Raw genomic sequence first — 18,617 nt, 5'->3', positions numbered from 1 at the left:
TGCTGGTAAATTATAAGGCAAGGAAATAACTTAGTGTTGGATAATGAGGATTAATGTACTTCCTTTTTTTGAGAAGAAAAGCAAAATAAGCAATGGTGGGTAGCTCTTTTTACTGGCGGGAGAAGTTACTACTTCCCTGATATAATAAAAGATCATTTAGTAAAAACAAGCCTCTGAGTTGCTTTGTTTTTATGTATGTGTGTGTATGTAACATAATAAAGTCAGAACATTTCATACAAATTACAGGCCTTCTAAATATAACTCTGCTACCACAAATACAAATACACAAATGCCACAAAAAAGATATGCTGGTATTTTATAACTTAGCTTGCAACATAAAGTGTAATTTCCTAATGTGTAGCATGTTTTTTGATTTGAGATTGCAATTTTCCCCACTTACAATGACCAGTTTAGCTAGGTTGTTTTGCTAGTTTTACACAGGTTGTGATTTGGTGATGCCATGGAAGTGCACATTGAATGGGATTCTCTTCAGCCCTGATCCTCCTTACCCCCAGAAGCTGCTCTGAGACTTCATTACAGGAGGAGATGATCCCCTTTTCTGTCATCTCACCTGTTTAAATTCAGGAACACTTTGAAAATGAACCTAACTTGACTCTGGCTTACTGTACTGAAGAGGAAACTTAAGGAAAGAACTAAAGAAATTCCAAACTCTTAAAAGTCCCAGATGCATTTTCCTGCATCAGTTTAATATGATGGACACTTTTTTGAGGAGTTCACAGCTGTTTGTGAAGCTTTGTGATAGCCTTATTTGTGTCATTTTAATTTAGGATATATTTCAATATGATATCAATAGATTTGATAGTAAATTGAAAGTTCCCTTTGGCTTCATGTGATCAGAGTGTCTGGTTCTCTTTTAAACTCCTCCTGCTTAACACTCTGGTCCTAGGTGTGAATATTATTGTTGCATTTTCAGATATCCTCTTCTTCAAGCCCCAGATAATGATTCTAGGTGTAAATCCCAACAAGCTTTGCCCAGGTAATCTAACAGGAGAGGCACTCAGTGAGTGAATATCAGATCGAAATAAATCTATGAAAACACAGGGAGGAAACACTTCATCTCAGGCTTATGTGACAATCACAGCTGCAGATGAGTTTTAAATTTAAATGTATTCTTGTAAAAACACTGATAGACCTCAAAGCTTTATTCCTTTTTAGATCATACCAGCAGGAGTAGAGGCAGACACACACAGGATTATTTATTGACTGATTTTTATTCACTTATGATGATGAAGATTATTATATATTATTAACCTTCATTTCAAAGGTAAGAAAAGGACGAAGAAGAAGAGACAGAGGGGGAATGAAGAGTAGAGAGAAGGTGTAGTGGAGGGCCAGGAGACAGAAGGTGGTAGAGGGAAGATGGAGACAGGAGGATGAAAGGAGGGAGAAACAGGAAGTGGATTAAAGGTGGAGTGGTGAAGGTAGAGAAGATAAAGGGAAAGTGGAAAAAGGGGAGAGGAAGAGGAAGCTATCGCTCTCCCTGAGTTGAACCACCAGTTTCCTCAAAGTTTGTGTAACTAGTAGATGTTTTTTTTCTTTTGGAAGCAGCTCTTGTTCTTGACTGTCTTCTCCTGCTCGTTTGTCTTCTTTTTCGCCTGCTTCTTCTTCTTCTTTCCCCATCCTTCTGTGACAGCTCAGTGTCTACCATCTGTCTTTATCCCCATCACGTCAATCTTCTCATTTTGAGTGCTTTACGGACCTATAAGAATTAATTTTGCAGTCCCCTTGTCTTCTCTTCCAGTGCTTTCTGGACTTCCAACAATTCCTTCTTTGCATTGTGAATTTCTTTTTTTGCCTCCTGCGTTGCCCTTTTCTCTTTCTTTAGCCCTCTCTGGACTTCCAACAAGTCTTTATGTTTTCAAGTTTCTTCTCTGTTTTGTGTATTTTTGCTTTTCTCCTCTTTCAGTGATTTTCAACTTTGTTCTTAATCCTCATCTTATCCAACTCCTCTTTGTAGGATGCTGTGAATTTGCTGAGTTTGTCACCTTGTTGTCCTCCAGATTACTGGTTGGTGTTTTGGCCTGCAGACTTTAATGGTCTGTGCTGCTCTTTGTGCACGCTATCTAGAGAGGTTCAGAGCAGCAGATGGGTTGCTGGTTTTAGTCTCTGTTAAGATGCTGATACCTCCTCTCTCTGGGATGATTACAAACAGTCCTGGATAAAAATAGAAGCATAATAAGCAAACACAAGAGAAAAACATGAAACTGTTGGAATAGTGGATACAGGGGAAAAGTGAAGTTAATGAGGTAACTGTAGCTCTGTCGATTCCTGGATGACTGCCAGTGAAAGTAAACAAAGTGGATGTGTGTTCCTATGCGCTATGCAGGTTGAGATCTCATATAAACAAAGTCACGTACATGACATGTGGACTACCTTTGCTCATATGCTGTAAATACCACCAAGCAGAGTTGGTTTAATCTTAAAACTGAGTTTTTCATGTTGGGCCCTGATAAAGAGTTTTAAAAAATGCATCAGCCTCTTCCCAGCAATATCAAATCACCTTTAAGTAATTTCTGTATCATTTTTGATCAGCTTTTGAATTTTTACTGTAAAGGCCTTTACACACTGCAAGTGTAAAATCTGTGCAAAAATGTCATGTGTTAAAAATATGTCTTGGACTCATGTATTCTCATATATTCTCATGTATTCTTAATGCAGCCATTCACCCCGAACAAGTCATTTTCACTGGACAAATCTGCAGCATTAAAATAATACTATTTTTACCTTAGACACTGCAATGCTCTGCCTCCTCAGATGTGTTGCCCACTCTGCCAGCAAAAGCTCAAGCTGATGTCAGGTGTTGAAGCTGTCAGTGATACAGCTTCAACTCCTGGATCAAACCATGAAATTATCTCTCCTGCTGCCTTCTTTGAGAACTGGATGAACCCAGAATCTCAGTTTCTTTCTTTTCTTGTTTAGAAACATCTGGACCAGCTCATCAGCACTTGATGTCAACTTCATTTTTTTCACAGTAAGTTTTTGAGGACAAATTTTCTGCAGAAACGTGCATGTATTACACACATGCACGTTTGGTGCATGTGTGTAATACATTTGCATCCAAACAAAACTAGACTACTAAACTAGACTACATATATACAGTGGGGCAAAAAAGTATTTAGTCAGCCACCGATTGTGCAAGTTCCCCCACTTAAAATGATGACAGAGGTCAGTAATTTGCACCAGAGGTACACTTCAACTGTGAGAGACAGAATGTGAAAAAAAATCCATGAATTCACATGGTAGGATTTGTAAAGAATTTATTCGTAAATCAGGGTGGAAAATAAGTATTTGGTCAATAACAAAAATACAACTCAATACTTTGTAACATAACCTTTGTTGGCAATAACAGAGGTCAAACGTTTACTATAGGTCTTTACCAGGTTTGCACACACAGTAGCTGGTATTTTGGCCCATTCCTCCATGCAGATCTTCTCAAGAGCAGTGATGTTTTGGGGCTGTCGCCGAGCAACACGGACTTTCAACTCCCGCCACAGATTTTCTATGGGGTTGAGGTCTGGAGACTGGCTAGGCCACTCCAGGACTTTCAAATGCTTCTTACGGAGCCACTCCTTTGTTGCCCGGGCGGTGTGTTTTGGATCATTGTCATGTTGGAAGACCCAGCCTCGTTTCATCTTCAAAGTTCTCACTGATGGAAGGAGGTTTTGGCTCAAAATCTCACGATACTTGGCCCCATTCATTCTGTCCTTAACACGGATCAGTCGTCCTGTCCCCTTGGCAGAAAAACAGCCCCATAGCATGATGTTTCCACCCCCATGCTTCACAGTAGGTATGGTGTTCTTGGGATGCAACTCAGTATTCTTCTTCCTCCAAACACGACGAGTTGAGTTTATACCAAAAAGTTCTACTTTGGTTTCATCTGACCACATGACATTCTCCCAATCCTCTGCTGTATCATCCATGTGCTCTCTGGCAAACTTCAGACGGGCCTGGACATGCACTGGCTTCAGCAGCGGAACACGTCTGGCACTGCGGGATTTGATTCCCTGCCGTTGTAGTGTGTTACTGATGGTGACCTTTGTTACTTTGGTCCCAGCTCTCTGCAGGTCATTCACCAGGTCCCCCCGTGTGGTTCTGGGATCTTTGCTCACCGTTCTCATGATCATTTTGACCCCACGGGATGAGATCTTGCGTGGAGCCCCAGATCGAGGGAGATTATCAGTGGTCTTGTATGTCTTCCATTTTCTGATGATTGCTCCCACAGTTGATTTTTTCACACCAAGCTGCTTGCCTATTGTAGATTCACTCTTCCCAGTCTGGTGCAGGTCTACAATTCTTTTCCTGGTGTCCTTCGAAAGCTCTTTGGTCTTGGCCATGGCGGAGTTTGGAGTCTGACTGGTTGAGGCTGTGGACAGGTGTCTTTTATACAGATGATGAGGTCAAACAGGTGCCATTCATACAGGTAACGAGTGGGGGACAGAAAAGCTTCTTACAGAAGACGTTACAGGTCTGTGAGAGCCAGGGATTTTCCTTGTTTGAGGTGACCAAATACTTATTTTCCACCCTGATTTACGAATAAATTCTTTACAAATCCTACCATGTGAATTCATGGATTTCTTTTTCACATTCTGTCTCTCACAGTTGAAGTGTAGCTCTGGTGCAAATTACTGACCTCTGTCATCATTTTAAGTGGGGGAACTTGCACAATCGGTGGCTGACTAAATACTTTTTTGCCCCACTGTACATTCCACCACTGAGTCAGTGCTCTCAGAAGGGTCTCAGAGGTTATCCTCTTAACAGTCTCTTCTCAAACACAACTAGTTATTCGAAGATAATCATTTGAATTAAGTGTGTTGGAGCAGGGAAGCACCTAAAAACCTGAAACAAGCAGCCCCAAAGACCATAATTTAGGATTAATACCCTAACAAGTGGTCTAACTGCATAATAATGCCCTAAGGCAAGCGCTATTTTGTCTAGGATTATGCCATCCACATCAAGGAACCTGCAAGGGACTGAGTAAATTTCATCATCAGACAGTGAGCATGTGGCTTCCTGCAGGTCTATATGTATATATATTTAGAAAATACATTAATTTCAACTTTAACACGTAAAAACCCCAATATTAGCATTAGCATCTACAGCTCCTGATAGCAGGAGCTGTAGGTCAACTATCAAACTCACTTCTTCTCCTCTTCATTTTACACAACAGTAATGTGTCTTGTGGCATTAAATAAAAAATAAATAATAATAATTTTTAAGGGACACTAACCAGAAATTTGGTTTACTGCCTGAGGGCTACACTACGGCTACAAGGTTAGCTAGCCGCTCACTAGCAAAACGCAGTTACTCTTAACATACAGGAGCCTAAACCTTCTTTTAACCTGTTGCCTCACTGCAGTTATCCCCAACCATCACCATTAGTTCTAACCGAATGTGATTTTTAACAGATGGACTCCAGGTCTTTATGTCTTTAAGACATTCCTGCAGTTTAACTAATTGGTGTGTGTTATCTGGCTTCATGGACAGATAGAGTTAGGTGTCATCTGCATAGCAGTGAAAATGTAAAAATACTATGTCTTCTAATGATACTGCCAAGGGGAAGCATGTATAATGTAAACAGAATTGGTCCTAGCACTGAACCCTGTGGAACACCATAATTGACCTTAGTGTGTGAAGAGGACTCTCCATTAACGTGCACAAATTGGAGTCTATTAGATAGATATGATACAAACCACTGCAGCGCAGTACCTGTAATACCTACAGCATGTTCTAATCGCTGTAATAGGATATTATGGTCAACAGTATTGAACGCAGCACTAAGGTCAAGCAGGACAAGCACAGAGATGAGTCCACTGTCAGAGGCCATAAGATGATCATTTGTAACCTTCACTAAAGCTGTTTCTGTGCTGTGATGAAACCTGACTGAAACTCTTCAAATAAGCCATTCCTCTGCCGATGATCTGTTAGCTGTTTGACAACTACTCTTTCAAGGATTTTTGATATGAAAGGAAGGTTGGAGATTGGCCTATAATTAGCTAAGACAGCTGGGTCTAGAGATGGCTTTTTAAGTAAAGGTTTAACTACTGCCAGCTTGAAGGTCTGTGGCACATAGCCGATTATTAGAGATAGGTTGATCATATTTAAGATTGAAGCATTAATTAATGGCAGGACTTCTTTGAGCAGTTTTGTAGGAATGGGGTCTAAAAGACACGTTGATTGTTTGGAGGAAGTAATTATTGAAGTTAACTCAGAAAGATCAATTGGAGAAAAAGAGTCTAAATGAATATCAATGGTACTAAAAGTAGCTGTAGATAATGTTACATTTGTGGGATGATTATTGGCAATTTTTTCTCTAATTTTATTTGTGAAGAAGTTCATGAAGTCATTACTAGTTAACGTTAAAGGGATGGTTGGCTCAGTAGAGCTCTGACTTTTTGTCAGCCTGGCTACAGTGCTGAAGAGAAACCTGGGGTTGTTCTTATTTTCTTCAATCAGTGACGAATAGTAAGATGTTCTGGCTTTGCGGAGGGCTTTCTTATAAAACAACAAACTATTTCTCCAGGCTAAATGATGATCTTCTAAATTTGTGACACGCCATTTCCTCTCCAGCTTATGATTTATCTGCTTTAGGCTACGTGTTTTAGAATTATACCACGGAGTCAGGTACTTCTGATTTGAGGCCTTAGTTTTCACAGGAGCTACAGTATCCAGAGTCGTATGTAATGAGGAGGTAAAATTATTAACTAGATAATTGACCTCTGTTGGAGTAGCGTTCAGGTAGCTGCTCTGCTCTGTGTTGGTACAGGGCATTGAAGATGCTAACACTGGGTGGATTATATTCTTAAACTTAGTTACAGCGCTTTCAGAAAGACATCTACTGTGATAATGTCTACTCTCCACTGCTGTGTAATCATTATCGTAAATGTAAATGTTATCAGGAAATGATCAGACAGATATTATATTATAGTTATATATTGGTATTATTTTAAGTAGTTTATTAACAGGTAAAATGCTGGTTTTTATTTTTATTTTCTTTAATATTTTGACAGAAAGTAATATTTTATTCTCTGTTGTTTCTTTTTTTAAAAAACAACAAAAAACAACCAAGCAATGTCTGTAATTTTTGTTATTGTTTTGTCACCCTCTGGTGGCTGAAAAGACAGTTATTCTGTATGTTGTGTTTGTAGGAATGCTATTGTCAGCCATCATCTGCATAATAGTGATTTAGAAAATTTATATTCAAAATTTGTGATAAGAAGTAACTTTTAGTCGGATAATAAGGATTAATGTACTTCCTTTTAGAGAAAGAAAGATAAAGGGTGAGGTCGTAGTGGGTTGTTCTTTTGGCAAGAGAAGATTAAAGAAAGAAAAAAACAACAACTTCCCTAGTATGATAAAAGATAATTTCGTGGTGAGTTGCACATCTGTACTTCAGAAGCATCTCTATCTGATGTGTTTAGCGTTTATATGATGAAGTCACTGATAATGACTTTTAAGTTAGAGCATTTCATTCAAAATAGAGGCCTTCTGAATATATACTGCTCCTACCACCGCCAGCAGCAGCTGTATGTGTCTTACTTTTACACTACCATGCCTATCAGCAGTATTTTCACCACTACCAGTTCTTCTTCACGGTTTTTCTGTGCAGAAGTACGTGACACTACCACACAAATTTAAAGCCTAAGCTAGCGTGTAATGACATTTATGTATTTATATGCAAATACACAAAAACTAAATTAGAAGATATGCTGGCACTTGCCAGCCTGCAACTTAATCTGCAGTTTCCTAATATTTAGCATGTTATTTTACGGAATACAGGTTTGCCTACATAAAATTACTCACCAGTTTCTGATCAAACTTAAAATGTAGATATGGTAAGAAGAAAGGAGATGCAGTTAAGAAAGGAAGAAACAAATTATGATGTAAGTATTTAAGGTGATGAGCTATATGGAGTATTTTAAAAGAAAGGACAATATACTTTGCACTTACAATATATTAACTATGTATTTTAAGTATTATGAAGAAGCAGTAAGGAAAATGATGGTCTGAATTCAGAGGAATTTCGTAATGAACCAAAGGAAATTACCACACAAGTAACAGGAAACGGTAACTGTTGCATGTTTTGCAACAACAACAACAATACCCTCAATATAAAACTCTTTTTTTTAAAGCAATAATCACAGCATTAAAATTAAAGACAAGAGCTACGGATATGACTATATAACAGATCCCTTTCTATATGCAGTTTGATAGTCCATTTAGGTTCAGAGGAATGGGCAAGAATCTTGTTTCAATGTGCTCTGAGACACTTGGAATTTACCACCATGCCACTGAGCACCTTTAAGGAGTGTGTCAGGTTATTTAGACATTTATAGATGTTATTATTTATTAATATTAGAACTTTATTGGTCTTGTCAACTATAACAAACTGAATAGCAAACATGCACAACTTCCATAAATGCTTGAAAACATTGCTACACCCAGTTTTCAGTGCTCTTACGAGTGTGTGAATTAGCTTTCGTGACCTTTCCTACCATGAGCAACCTAAGACCCAAGATGGTTTGCATTTAAAACCTGTTCAGAACTAAATGTAAACAGCTTCCTAGGCCTGGATAGAAAAGCAAACAGAGAAATAATAGCTGTTATAGTCGTTCTACTAGTAATCACCACCAAGATTTTTCTCGAAGCTCGCATGTAAATGAGTTTGTTTTTTTTAAATTTATCATTAAGCCTCAAGTACGGCAGGTGTTTAGTGTTTTCATTGGTTCACTGAAAACCACTATGTATTTCAGTGGAGCTCAGAAACCTCAGCCACATGAGGAAACTGACAAATCAACAGAAAAAAAACAAATCACTGATGTTTGAACTGCAATTCTTATAATAGAATGTGACATGGCGACATATTGTATGTCACCAGTCAGTGAGTCTAAATCCTCATATCTGTCAGATCTTGTCTGACAGTGTTTTTCTCTTCATTAACTCCCCCTCAGGCCAAGAGCTACATCCAGTACATGCATAACTCTCTCTCTCTCTCTCTCTCTCTCTCTCTCTCTCTGCGCTCTTTCTCTCTCTCTCTCTCAGCGTCAGTGTGATCAATTTCTTTACTTCCTCCTTTTTGGAGTGGCTGAGCTGAATACCAGAACAGGATATGCTTTACTCTCAGTTTCACGGCAGCAGCAGCAGCAACAGCAGCAGCAGCAGCAGCGGCAGGAGCAGCCGTGAGGACGACACACTGCAGCCAAGATGAGTGCTGGGGATGTGGTCTGTAAAGGCTGGCTCATTAAATCCCCTCCGGAGAAGAAACTGAAGAGATTTGTGAGTAGGAGCACACATCGGACACTTGTCTGTGTCCTCTGCCAGGAGGACGAATGCCAGGCTGTGGTGCTGAGCCTTGTGTTTATGCGTGTGTGTGTGTGTGTGTGTGTATGTGTGTTTATGTGTGTTTATGTGTGTGTGCTGCGATGTAGAATTAAGATTTAGAGATACACTGACTTGTATGTTTTCCTTGTCTTGGTCTCCTTTATATCACCTTCCTCATCTCTGGTACAGGTCACTTTGCTTTTGCGTGTTGGCGTAGTTATAGCAGTCATGTGCTTTAGCAACAATACCCCACTCACTGCAGATGTGCTTCAGACACATTCAGACGTGAGTCCTTGCAGCGAGTATATGTAATAGCTTACATAAACAGCATCCAGCCTTGACTGTTTTGTGGTTGTGAGGGGTCATGTGATAGTGTCAGGCTGGCCACTTGCTCTGCGCTCTGTGTGTCTGTGTGTTGTGAAACATGGGAAGTAATGTCAGGGGCAGTCAGACACTTAAGCGACAAGCAGAAATAGTCCAGCTCGATGATGGCTGTATGTACTTCCTCTGTACGAATAGAGGAGGTGGAGGGCCATTTGTCAACAGCGGTGTAAGGAAAGGGTGTGTGTGTATTGGGTTTTTTGCGGTGTGGGAGGGGGGGTTTGCATGCGTGTATGTTGTTGACAGTGTTGGGATGGGAAATAGAAACTTATTTTAGCATGACATGCAAATCCACAGTTGTATAGACTGGTACACTCACTGTTTGCCTTATTCAAAATATCAGGCTCTGGTCTTGCCTGTATGAAAATTTGTAATTATCTGGGTCAAATTTATCTTTGTAAGTAACATCCCGACAAGACTGAAGGAGCAAGGGGCTGTGGTAGTGAACTAAGGTGTTGGTTTGATTGTGTTGCTAGAGATACACTTCGCTGGAAGGAGCTCTGTCAACATTGTGTTTCCACTTTCTGGAAATGCAGTTTGCAGTCCATCAGTGTGCGCGATGAATGTTTGTCACATTGCTGCTATCACAGTGTCTGATTCCAGGATTTCACACCTTGTTTTCCTTTAAATAAAGAAAAGGTGGGGGTACATAATCAAAATACCCATTAAACTTAAAATATTGATATACTACAAAGTAAAAAATACCATAAATCTCACTTGTCTTCATATTAAGCCACTTCTTGGCTGGATACACTTTGACCTGTCACAAACAGATACAGGGGTGTAAAGAATGTAATTAAAAATGGCTGAATTCCATTTAGCTCCTCCAGTCTTTGAGTTCTGGCTTTGGTGGAACAGCCAGAGCCAGAACCACTAATTATTAATTATGGTTTGGGGCTTTCTGTTGTGGGAGTCACAAAATAATCGCGACAAATAATCTCAACAAGGACAAGTTACTCATTTGTCACCACTGCTGACCAACCGTTACCCATGTGACCAGAGTTTCGAACTAACCTCACGTGACAGAAGATAAGGAAGCTGCATCTGATGTGGTTGAAACTTTAAAAACACAGAAAACAAGCTTGTTTGTGAGTTTCAGATCAGTGTCGGACTTGCGATGTTTTTCTTTTTTTCAAATTAAACAGACATACAGTATCTACAATCTGGAGATAAACTATTGGCCTTAGCCTACGGTAATATAAAGAAAAGCAAGGAGGTCCCTGTTTAATTAGGGGGTGAAACCTGATTTCACCAGAATATACAGAATCTATTGATTGGCTTCTACACTCACCATCTGCCATTAGATGAACCTGGATACACAAACCAACTCCTTTTTAGGAGTGCGAAACTTTTCATTTTCAGAACATCTACAGGATCAAAATTGCCATCTGTCTAGTTACGGTTTCCTCTTAAGCTTAGTAGTGTTTTTTAGGCAATAAGTCTGTGTGTGTCTAACCATTTCCTGGAATGAACACATAAATCACCAACTGACTTGTTGCAGGAGAGCATTTGTTACACACAGAAAGAAATGTTACACAATTTCAAGCCTTGAAGAGAATCAGAAGAGACTCAGCCACAACAACGAAGCCACAAAAACCAAGAGTGAAACGATAACATCACACACACCTTTATTACTCTTAACATGATTCTTATTAATTATTATTATTGAACTGTAACAGCTCCATGGCTAGGATGAAACTCGGTTGGAATAGAGGGCTTAGGCGGTGCTCATTGTGAGTAGCTATAAATACCTTTTAGTGCAGTTTCAGTGTTAGGTTTTCAGTTAGTTTTCAGCACAAAGAAGTGACCAGGCTCTTTATAAATACCTCTTTCATTCTGTTAGACATTTTCTGCTAAATACAGTGAACTTCCTCTTTTCTGCACTTCTGGGAAATTTGAGTTGAGGTTCCGCTTACTGACCATAACAAAGGCAAAGAAACTTAGTTAGCTGGTTGCTGTTAGCGGGGCCATGATCAAATTCTCGTGATTAGCACAATTGGCGGGAAAGGCTGATGCTACATTTTGAATTATGACGCACTGTATTTAAAGTGAGTCATAATATTGGGTGAAATTTAAATTCAAGAGCAAGGCCATTAAACCTTCTTTCTTCCACCTGCAGGCATGGAGGAAACGTTGGTTTGTGCTTCGAAGAGGTCGCATGAGCGGTGATCCAGATGTGCTGGAATACTATCAGAGCAATAACTCCAAAAAGCCAATCCGTACCATTGACCTGAAAGAGTGCGTGGTGGAAATGCTAGAAGGGCAACTGCGGATAAAGAGGGACTTTCACGGCAAGCACCTCTTCGTGGTAAAGACCTCATCTCGTGTTTTCTACCTGGTGGCCAAAACCGAGGAGGAGATGAACAGCTGGATCAGCAGCATTAGTCAGATTTGCCAGTTTGGGAGCCTGGAGGATGCAGGTAAACATGTCGAAAGACGCTGCTGCAGTAATCGTGTAGACTCTCTCTGCTGGTCCAAAACAGATAGGTGTCACCACTCAGGAAGTGGGGAGTTTTATGAGGTCAGAACAAACTGTTTGTTTGGAGCTTCATGATTTTCGTTTCCCATGCTAACTGAGGCATCAAGTGTAAGACTGCACCTTACTGACAACTAAAAAAAACAAAACTGCAAATCTGCAGTAAATTCTTCAGGTTTACAATCAGGTTACTCTCAACCATGCTGTTTGTACAAGATTTATTTCCCTGTTCCCTTTAAGATAAAATAAAAAAAACACACACACATTTTAAATATACCCAAGGAAGGCAGATTTTAGATCTAGATTTTAAGTGAATTGTACTTCTGAAGTACCATTGAGGTTGGATTGGTGGCTTTGAAAGCATTGGATGAGCTTGAAAGTCTTCAAAATGAGAAACTATAGAACACAGCAAGGGTACCACAATACTGTGGTTGTCACAGGTTGGTTGTATGACCTTACAAGTTTGAACTTCAGAAACATTTTCACAATCGTGTCACTACATGTGATTAGCACCATTTCATACCTGGACTTTTTTCCACTTCAGCAGCAGCAGCAACAACAACAAGGAAACATTGCTGTATTTTTCCCCTTTTATCATTTGAAATATGTAAATATTTTGACTACAGTTCGTCTACACACACACACGCGCGCGCAATGGAAATAAATTCAAATAAAAGTTCTGGTGAAGCTGTGTACACAGTTTAGATAAAGCCTGACCTCACGTTTTATCAGGAGCCTGGCTGTTGTCTGCATGTGTGTTTCCAGCGGTCATAAGTGTTGCAGTTCTGCATACTCCCTGTTACGCAGCCTAACGCCGCTTCTGGATCTGAGGAGATAAGAACAGCTCAACATTACATTCAAATGAGCACATGGCACTTTTGTGTCACCTCCATGCTTCGGGGTGTAATTCGATTTTTTAAATCTAACACATCGACACTTTACCATCATCACGCTGCTGATTCGGCCTTTGCTTCAAGTGTCATTTTTGTGGAGGAGACTTCAGCGTGCATCTGTTAAAAAGCTGTCATCTGCATGAAGGAGATAGAGCAACGGCACAACTTTTGCTGATATGCCACAAGCTTGTAAATCAAAAAATGGAGTTGTGAGTTGTGGCGTACAATTACTGTTGCACAAAGATTTTTACTGAGAATTCTGGACGGCAGCAGTAGACCTTAGATCTCGAGAGCTCTTTGCAGCGACTCATAACTTTTGCAAAGGCTTTTAAAAGGTTGCTCTGTGCCCACAGTAGGACACAAATATCTAATAGCAAATATTTCATGAGAACATCCAAAGATGGATTAGTGCTGCAGGAACGGCCTTGACTTAAGGGGGGCCTTGAGTGAAATGGAATGAAACAAATTTCTGAACAAGGGCCAACCTGCCTGAAAGAATGAGGGGATATATAAACAGAAGACATATCTGCTTTCAAGTTTCTTGCAATATAAATACCACTTCATATGTAAATGCAGAATATGAAGAGTGAGTGCAGGCAGGGAACGTTTGCATCTTTTGGCTTTGCACTTGCTCACTTACATTCTCTGTGTTTCTTTCTGCTTGTTGTCAACAGAGAGCTCAGAGGAAAGCTTTCCTCACACTCCCACCTCCCTTCAGCTGTCACCTGACAGCTCTGATAGAGCATCTGTAGAAAGCCAACAAGATTCCAGCTATCCACCGGACTACCTCTTTCTCTCCCAGTGTGAGACGGGGAGTGTGATCACTAGTCGGTATGTACAGTGTGCGCAACATGTCCCACAAGCTGAAATCATAGCAGTGTGGTGTGTGTAACAAATGTGATATTTGCATTTTTTGTCTTTATCTGCAGACACAACAGCTTTTCAAACTCCGAGATCTCTCTGGAACAGAAGTCATCAGACGATGCCGTCAAGGACATCTGCACTGATTCTTCTTTATCCTCAATCTCCCACACTAGTCCCAGTCCATCTCTTTTCCCCCATGGGAGGCTAAGCAACCCTCCATTCAGCGCTCCATGCACCTCCATAGCTTTGCCCTCATCGTCTTCCTCTCCACTACATCACTGCGCCACAAGTGTCTTCCAGTTCGACAAACCACATTCTCCCGCGATGTTTGAGGCGACGGGTGATAAACTAACACCCCCTCCACTGCCACCCAAGCCTAATCACCTGTCAGAGTACGCAAGCGACGAAGGCCTTCAAAGGACGAGGGCAATGAGTGTGCGCCATTTCTCAAGCAATGCTGGATTTTTTCCCCGGAGGACCTCTTTGTCGAGCCTGGACCATTTCAAATTGGGTAAATCCTAATGCACAGTATAGAAGCTGATGAAGATGATCCTGGCTCAGTGAAACATAAACCTGGTGGAAATATGATCAGGATGCTTTTTGATTCATACGCATATCAGCTGATTTTAAAAGAGTTTTTTAAAGAAGTTAAAAGACATAATTCTTTGGTTTATTTGTTTGTTTTTTAGGAAATGCCGAGAGCAAATTTATGCAGATAAGGAGACAAAGTATTAATTTGGTAAGAACAGTGACACACTTTTATTTTGATGCACACTTTTTGTTTTTCAAGAAAGTGTTAGATAAGAAAATTGACACCTATTTCATGTCCATATGATAAACAGGAAGCCTCAGCGAGCTTTAAGTTAACTCAGGTTAGCATGAGTGTGACATAGTCTTTCTTTCAAGTCAAAATTAGCACAATCATGTAGCGTCTGATTTGTTATCAGGCTTACTAAGAAAAAAATTATCTAGGTCATCGTATGTCAGCAGCAGCAGTTATTACACATTCAAAGCTACCTACAAATCACATTATTGTGAATTAAATTTCCACTATTACCTGTTTGTTTGTTTTTTTTACAATCAGTTTACTTTCAGCCACTATGTTTCTGCCTATATGAAGTCAATGACATCAGCTACCTTTAGATTGGCTGCACGAGTATAGTAGTCTCACTACAAGTTGTTACTAAACAAATCAACCTGGCTAAGCTAAGTTAGCTTCATATTTATGACATGATTCTCTTCTAACAATACAGTGATTGCATTTGATAAAATGACAATCCCCCCTTTCTCTATTAATAAAAACATGTAATGAAAATAGTTTGAAAAATGCCCCAAGCATGTAACAAGTCTGGAATTAACAAATGTTCCAGCTGTAATATAATAATATATTTGATGTAGTGCACGTGCCTGATCATATGATGCTTTATGTTTTTGCAGCCTTGTTTAAATAGCACAAACCTTCAAAACTACCAGGATGAGTCATATGTTCCTATGGCTTCCCCTTCGCCTTCTCCTTCTCTTGCGACTGTGGAGTCTGATGGTTACATCCCCATGAGCCCAAGGACATTAAGCTTCCTCAATACAACCTACAGCATTGAACCGTCTGCATCTTTCAGCCCACTAATGAGTCAACTTAGTGCTATTGCACCACCTCCGATTCACCGGCATCTAAAACCTCGCATAAGGAAAGGTGAGAGTCCAGCCTGAATGTTTGGGAAACTACTAAATGTTTGTTTCATCTTTGGCTAGATGTTTTCAAGATTTCTTTTTCCATTGAATGTTTTCTGTAAACTTTAATGTGTACGGCTTAATTAAAAATTATGCTTTGTGCGCTCTCATAGTCACAGATCTATGCAAGGAACATGTCTGACAGATATACAGCACCTGTATCAGAAACACTGATCTCCGACATGGCCTTTCTGTGCCGTGTTAGAGAATTGCAGCCAATCTGATAACGCTGACCTTTTCTCGCTCCACAGCTCGACCCCCACCTCTTGATCTGAGTGGCCTTTCTACAATCACAGAATGTCCCACGCATCTCCCTTTGAGCAGAGCGCTGATCGACTCATGGTGAGCAGAAAGTCTCTTTGTCTACAAACTTTTGTGTCGAGCTATAGAAACAAGAACAAGCACACGATCGGGTTAATAAAATTGCAGTTAGGGTTTGAGCCTTGTTTTTTAAGAATACATTTGGCTAGGGATGTTTTTTTTAAACCTCAGGATTCTCTGTATTTTCTCCTTTTAATTTGAAAGTAAATAACTGTTTCCTTTCCTTTCTTCACAGCTTTTCAGTGAACCCTTCACCTCTTGAAAGACGACTTGAGAATGGGGAGAAATTAAGAGATGAAGTCACAAGCTCCTCTGCAATGGTAGGATTTCTATTCAGTGGAAACATATGTAGAATTATTTTTTTTAATATTATTTTTCTATCTATGGTTTAGAGAATGCTTAAGGAAGACTACAAAAAGGACTCAATCTATCACTGTCTTATTATAGAACCATTTGTGAGTGGGAAAATATGCTCAGAACTCACACAGCTGAAGAATGTGGGAGTGGAAAGTGACTACCAATTTCCAAAATATTCTTCTCAGCTACTTGTAATTGTTCATGGTCTGGAAAATGTGCATATTTACTTTATTTTCCCTGAATAAAGCCTTGAAAAAGTCACATTAGTCATGCATAGTGTCTCTAGACACATATAGCTTCCGACGTGTTCTTAAACTCAATCTGAAAATGAACAGAGGTCATTTTGCTTTTGTTTAGTGACATATTTAATGAAAATAAGACACTAGTGAAGCTGACCTGCTGTTGACTGATGTTCCTTTAGGATTGTAAATATGTCAGAAACATACAATGTTTTTCTGAAGCCTTTATGATTTGTTTTTTCTCACAGGAATCAAGGCAGCAGTTCTTTGATGGGCCAGTTCAGCCCTGGGCGAGAAGTTCAAATCTTGACTATTTGTCACTGGATTTCAATTCAGCAACCCCCTCTCCTGTGCTGAAGGTATGCTTTTATTTGGCTTTATTTTTATCTTTATTTTTATTTGACAAATGACAACAACTGCACAGCACGACTTCTACTGTACCCTGTGGAGCATTGATAGTTTAAATGTTTGTGCAGGTGAAGCAGAATTGTATCACTGTTAAAAATGTGACGTCACTGTCTGCTTATCTCTCCCTCTCGATGTCTAGCAGAAGCCATTCCTGTCCGATGAGTACAGAGTGGATTATGTGCAGGTGGATGAGAAGAAGACGCAGGCGCTTCAAAACACCAAAATGGAGTGGACAGACGTTCGCCAGTCGAAAACCTGACACTATGAAACGAATTATGAACACACAGTTTCAAGAAGGCCAACAACAGCAAGGAGTACATATTGGGGGTGACCAGGTGTACCATTTTATGTCCATAGCAGTTTTTACCCCCCTCCCACGCTGCACATATCAAGCTAATGTCTCGCAACCTACACATGAGTCTCACAAGAAAACCAAAGATGAGTATCGAACAGATACAGACTAACAATGACAGGTAACAACAGCCTCAATTGTCACTGGGAATGAAAAATGTAACGATAAGAGCAGAAAAAAAAATTAAAAACAAACTTTATCTTCAATTTATAAGACACAAGGAAAATCTTATCTTCAAATCTTCAAATGTATAAAAAAAAAAAAAAAAAAAAAAACCTTTAACCTGCATTTTTAAAGCCACATATATTAAAATCACATGTTACCCCTCAGCATTAACTTAACAATTATACCTCACTTTTAATTTGTTGACATCTGGTCACTCTTGGATGTGTGTAGATAAAGAAGAATAAAAAGATTGTATAAGCACTTTGGGAAACAGTATTGAAATAAAATTACAATAGTAATTAAGCAGTAAGACCTTCTTTTGCATAGAGGATATGCAAAATTGCACTGTTAAAACTAAGTTAAGTCTCCATAGAACTGAACTGTAAATACTGCCTAATCATGCACTATTCAGTGATTTTTTCTGTAGCATTAAGTTTCACCTGATTTGCAAAAGGGCATCATATTGTTTTACTGTATTAAAAAAAACTGCTGTAAATATATGTATAGAGATGTTACTGAAGAATTTTTTTAATGATAAAATGTTGTTTTTAAGATTTCTCTATGTGTCACTATATAACGTGAATGAAAATGATCCATTCTGAGATTCTGCCTGAATATTACCCACATCTTAAAGAACGAAAACTAACTTGAAACTTTAAACATCATTGCCATAACACATTTGGTTATACAGGTGAACCATCTTATTTACTGAACATATGTCCAATCACCTCACTTTACACATCAGTCAGCGAATGTTTTAACCACATGCAAGCAGATAAATGAGACCACTGTTCTATTTCAGCTGCTCTTTCACGTTCTTTCAAAAAATACATTATAACCAAACTGTATGCAAAGTTAGATATAGATTTACAGATAGAGACACATATTATAATATAAATACAATTATAAACAAATGTGTATTTTGAAGATGCAAATATCGAATCACAGCTTTGCTATCGTATATTTCATTACAAAAATAAAAATGTGGAATTTATTTTTAATGAAATGTGCAACGATTTCATTTGAGAAATACGTGTAGATTTTAATCATCGAGTTTACTACGCCCTGCGATACACACGTGTGTCGTCACTAAT

The 18,617-nt window shown here is 39.3% G+C and overlaps 1 protein-coding gene across 2 annotated transcripts; it reads left to right on the top strand.

Annotated features, from left to right (window-relative positions):
- Positions 1-9,179: 9,179 nt before the first annotated feature.
- On the top strand, positions 9,180-18,529 carry gab3 (GRB2 associated binding protein 3). 2 transcript variants are annotated; one of them, XM_085174639.1, is made up of 10 exons: positions 9,180-9,294; positions 11,840-12,140; positions 13,764-13,920; positions 14,019-14,464; positions 14,643-14,692; positions 15,391-15,643; positions 15,933-16,023; positions 16,238-16,322; positions 16,847-16,957; positions 17,149-18,529. In XM_085174639.1, the coding sequence occupies exons 1-10, from the start codon at positions 9,223-9,225 to the stop codon at positions 17,263-17,265; spliced, it is 1,683 nt and encodes a 560-aa protein (XP_085030765.1). In that variant the 5' UTR covers positions 9,180-9,222; the 3' UTR covers positions 17,266-18,529. The 2 variants fall into 2 exon arrangements, with proteins under 2 accessions (XP_085030765.1, XP_085030764.1); XM_085174638.1 differs by having other exon boundaries at positions 17,146-18,529.
- Positions 18,530-18,617: the final 88 nt, after the last annotated feature.

Source organism: Neolamprologus multifasciatus, chromosome 10 (genome assembly GCF_963576455.1).
Source record: "Neolamprologus multifasciatus chromosome 10, fNeoMul1.2, whole genome shotgun sequence".
Classification (NCBI taxonomy): Eukaryota; Metazoa; Chordata; class Actinopteri; order Cichliformes; family Cichlidae; genus Neolamprologus; species Neolamprologus multifasciatus.
Note: the sequence above shows the minus strand (reverse complement) of the source record. Positions and strands in the feature narration are given on the sequence as shown.

What these genes read in the sequence shown, in the direction of transcription:
- gab3 (XM_085174638.1), top strand. Translation starts at nt 9,223, where the DNA reads ATGAGTGCTGGGGATGTGGTCTGTAAAGGCTGGCTCATTAAATCCCCT. An exon ending in TGGGAGCCTGGAGGATGCAG is followed by an intron (nt 12,141 to 13,763) that starts GTAAACATGTCG and finishes TGTTGTCAACAG; the next exon opens with AGAGCTCAGAGGAAAGCTTT. An exon ending in CCTGGACCATTTCAAATTGG is followed by an intron (nt 14,465 to 14,642) that starts GTAAATCCTAAT and finishes TTTGTTTTTTAG; the next exon opens with GAAATGCCGAGAGCAAATTT.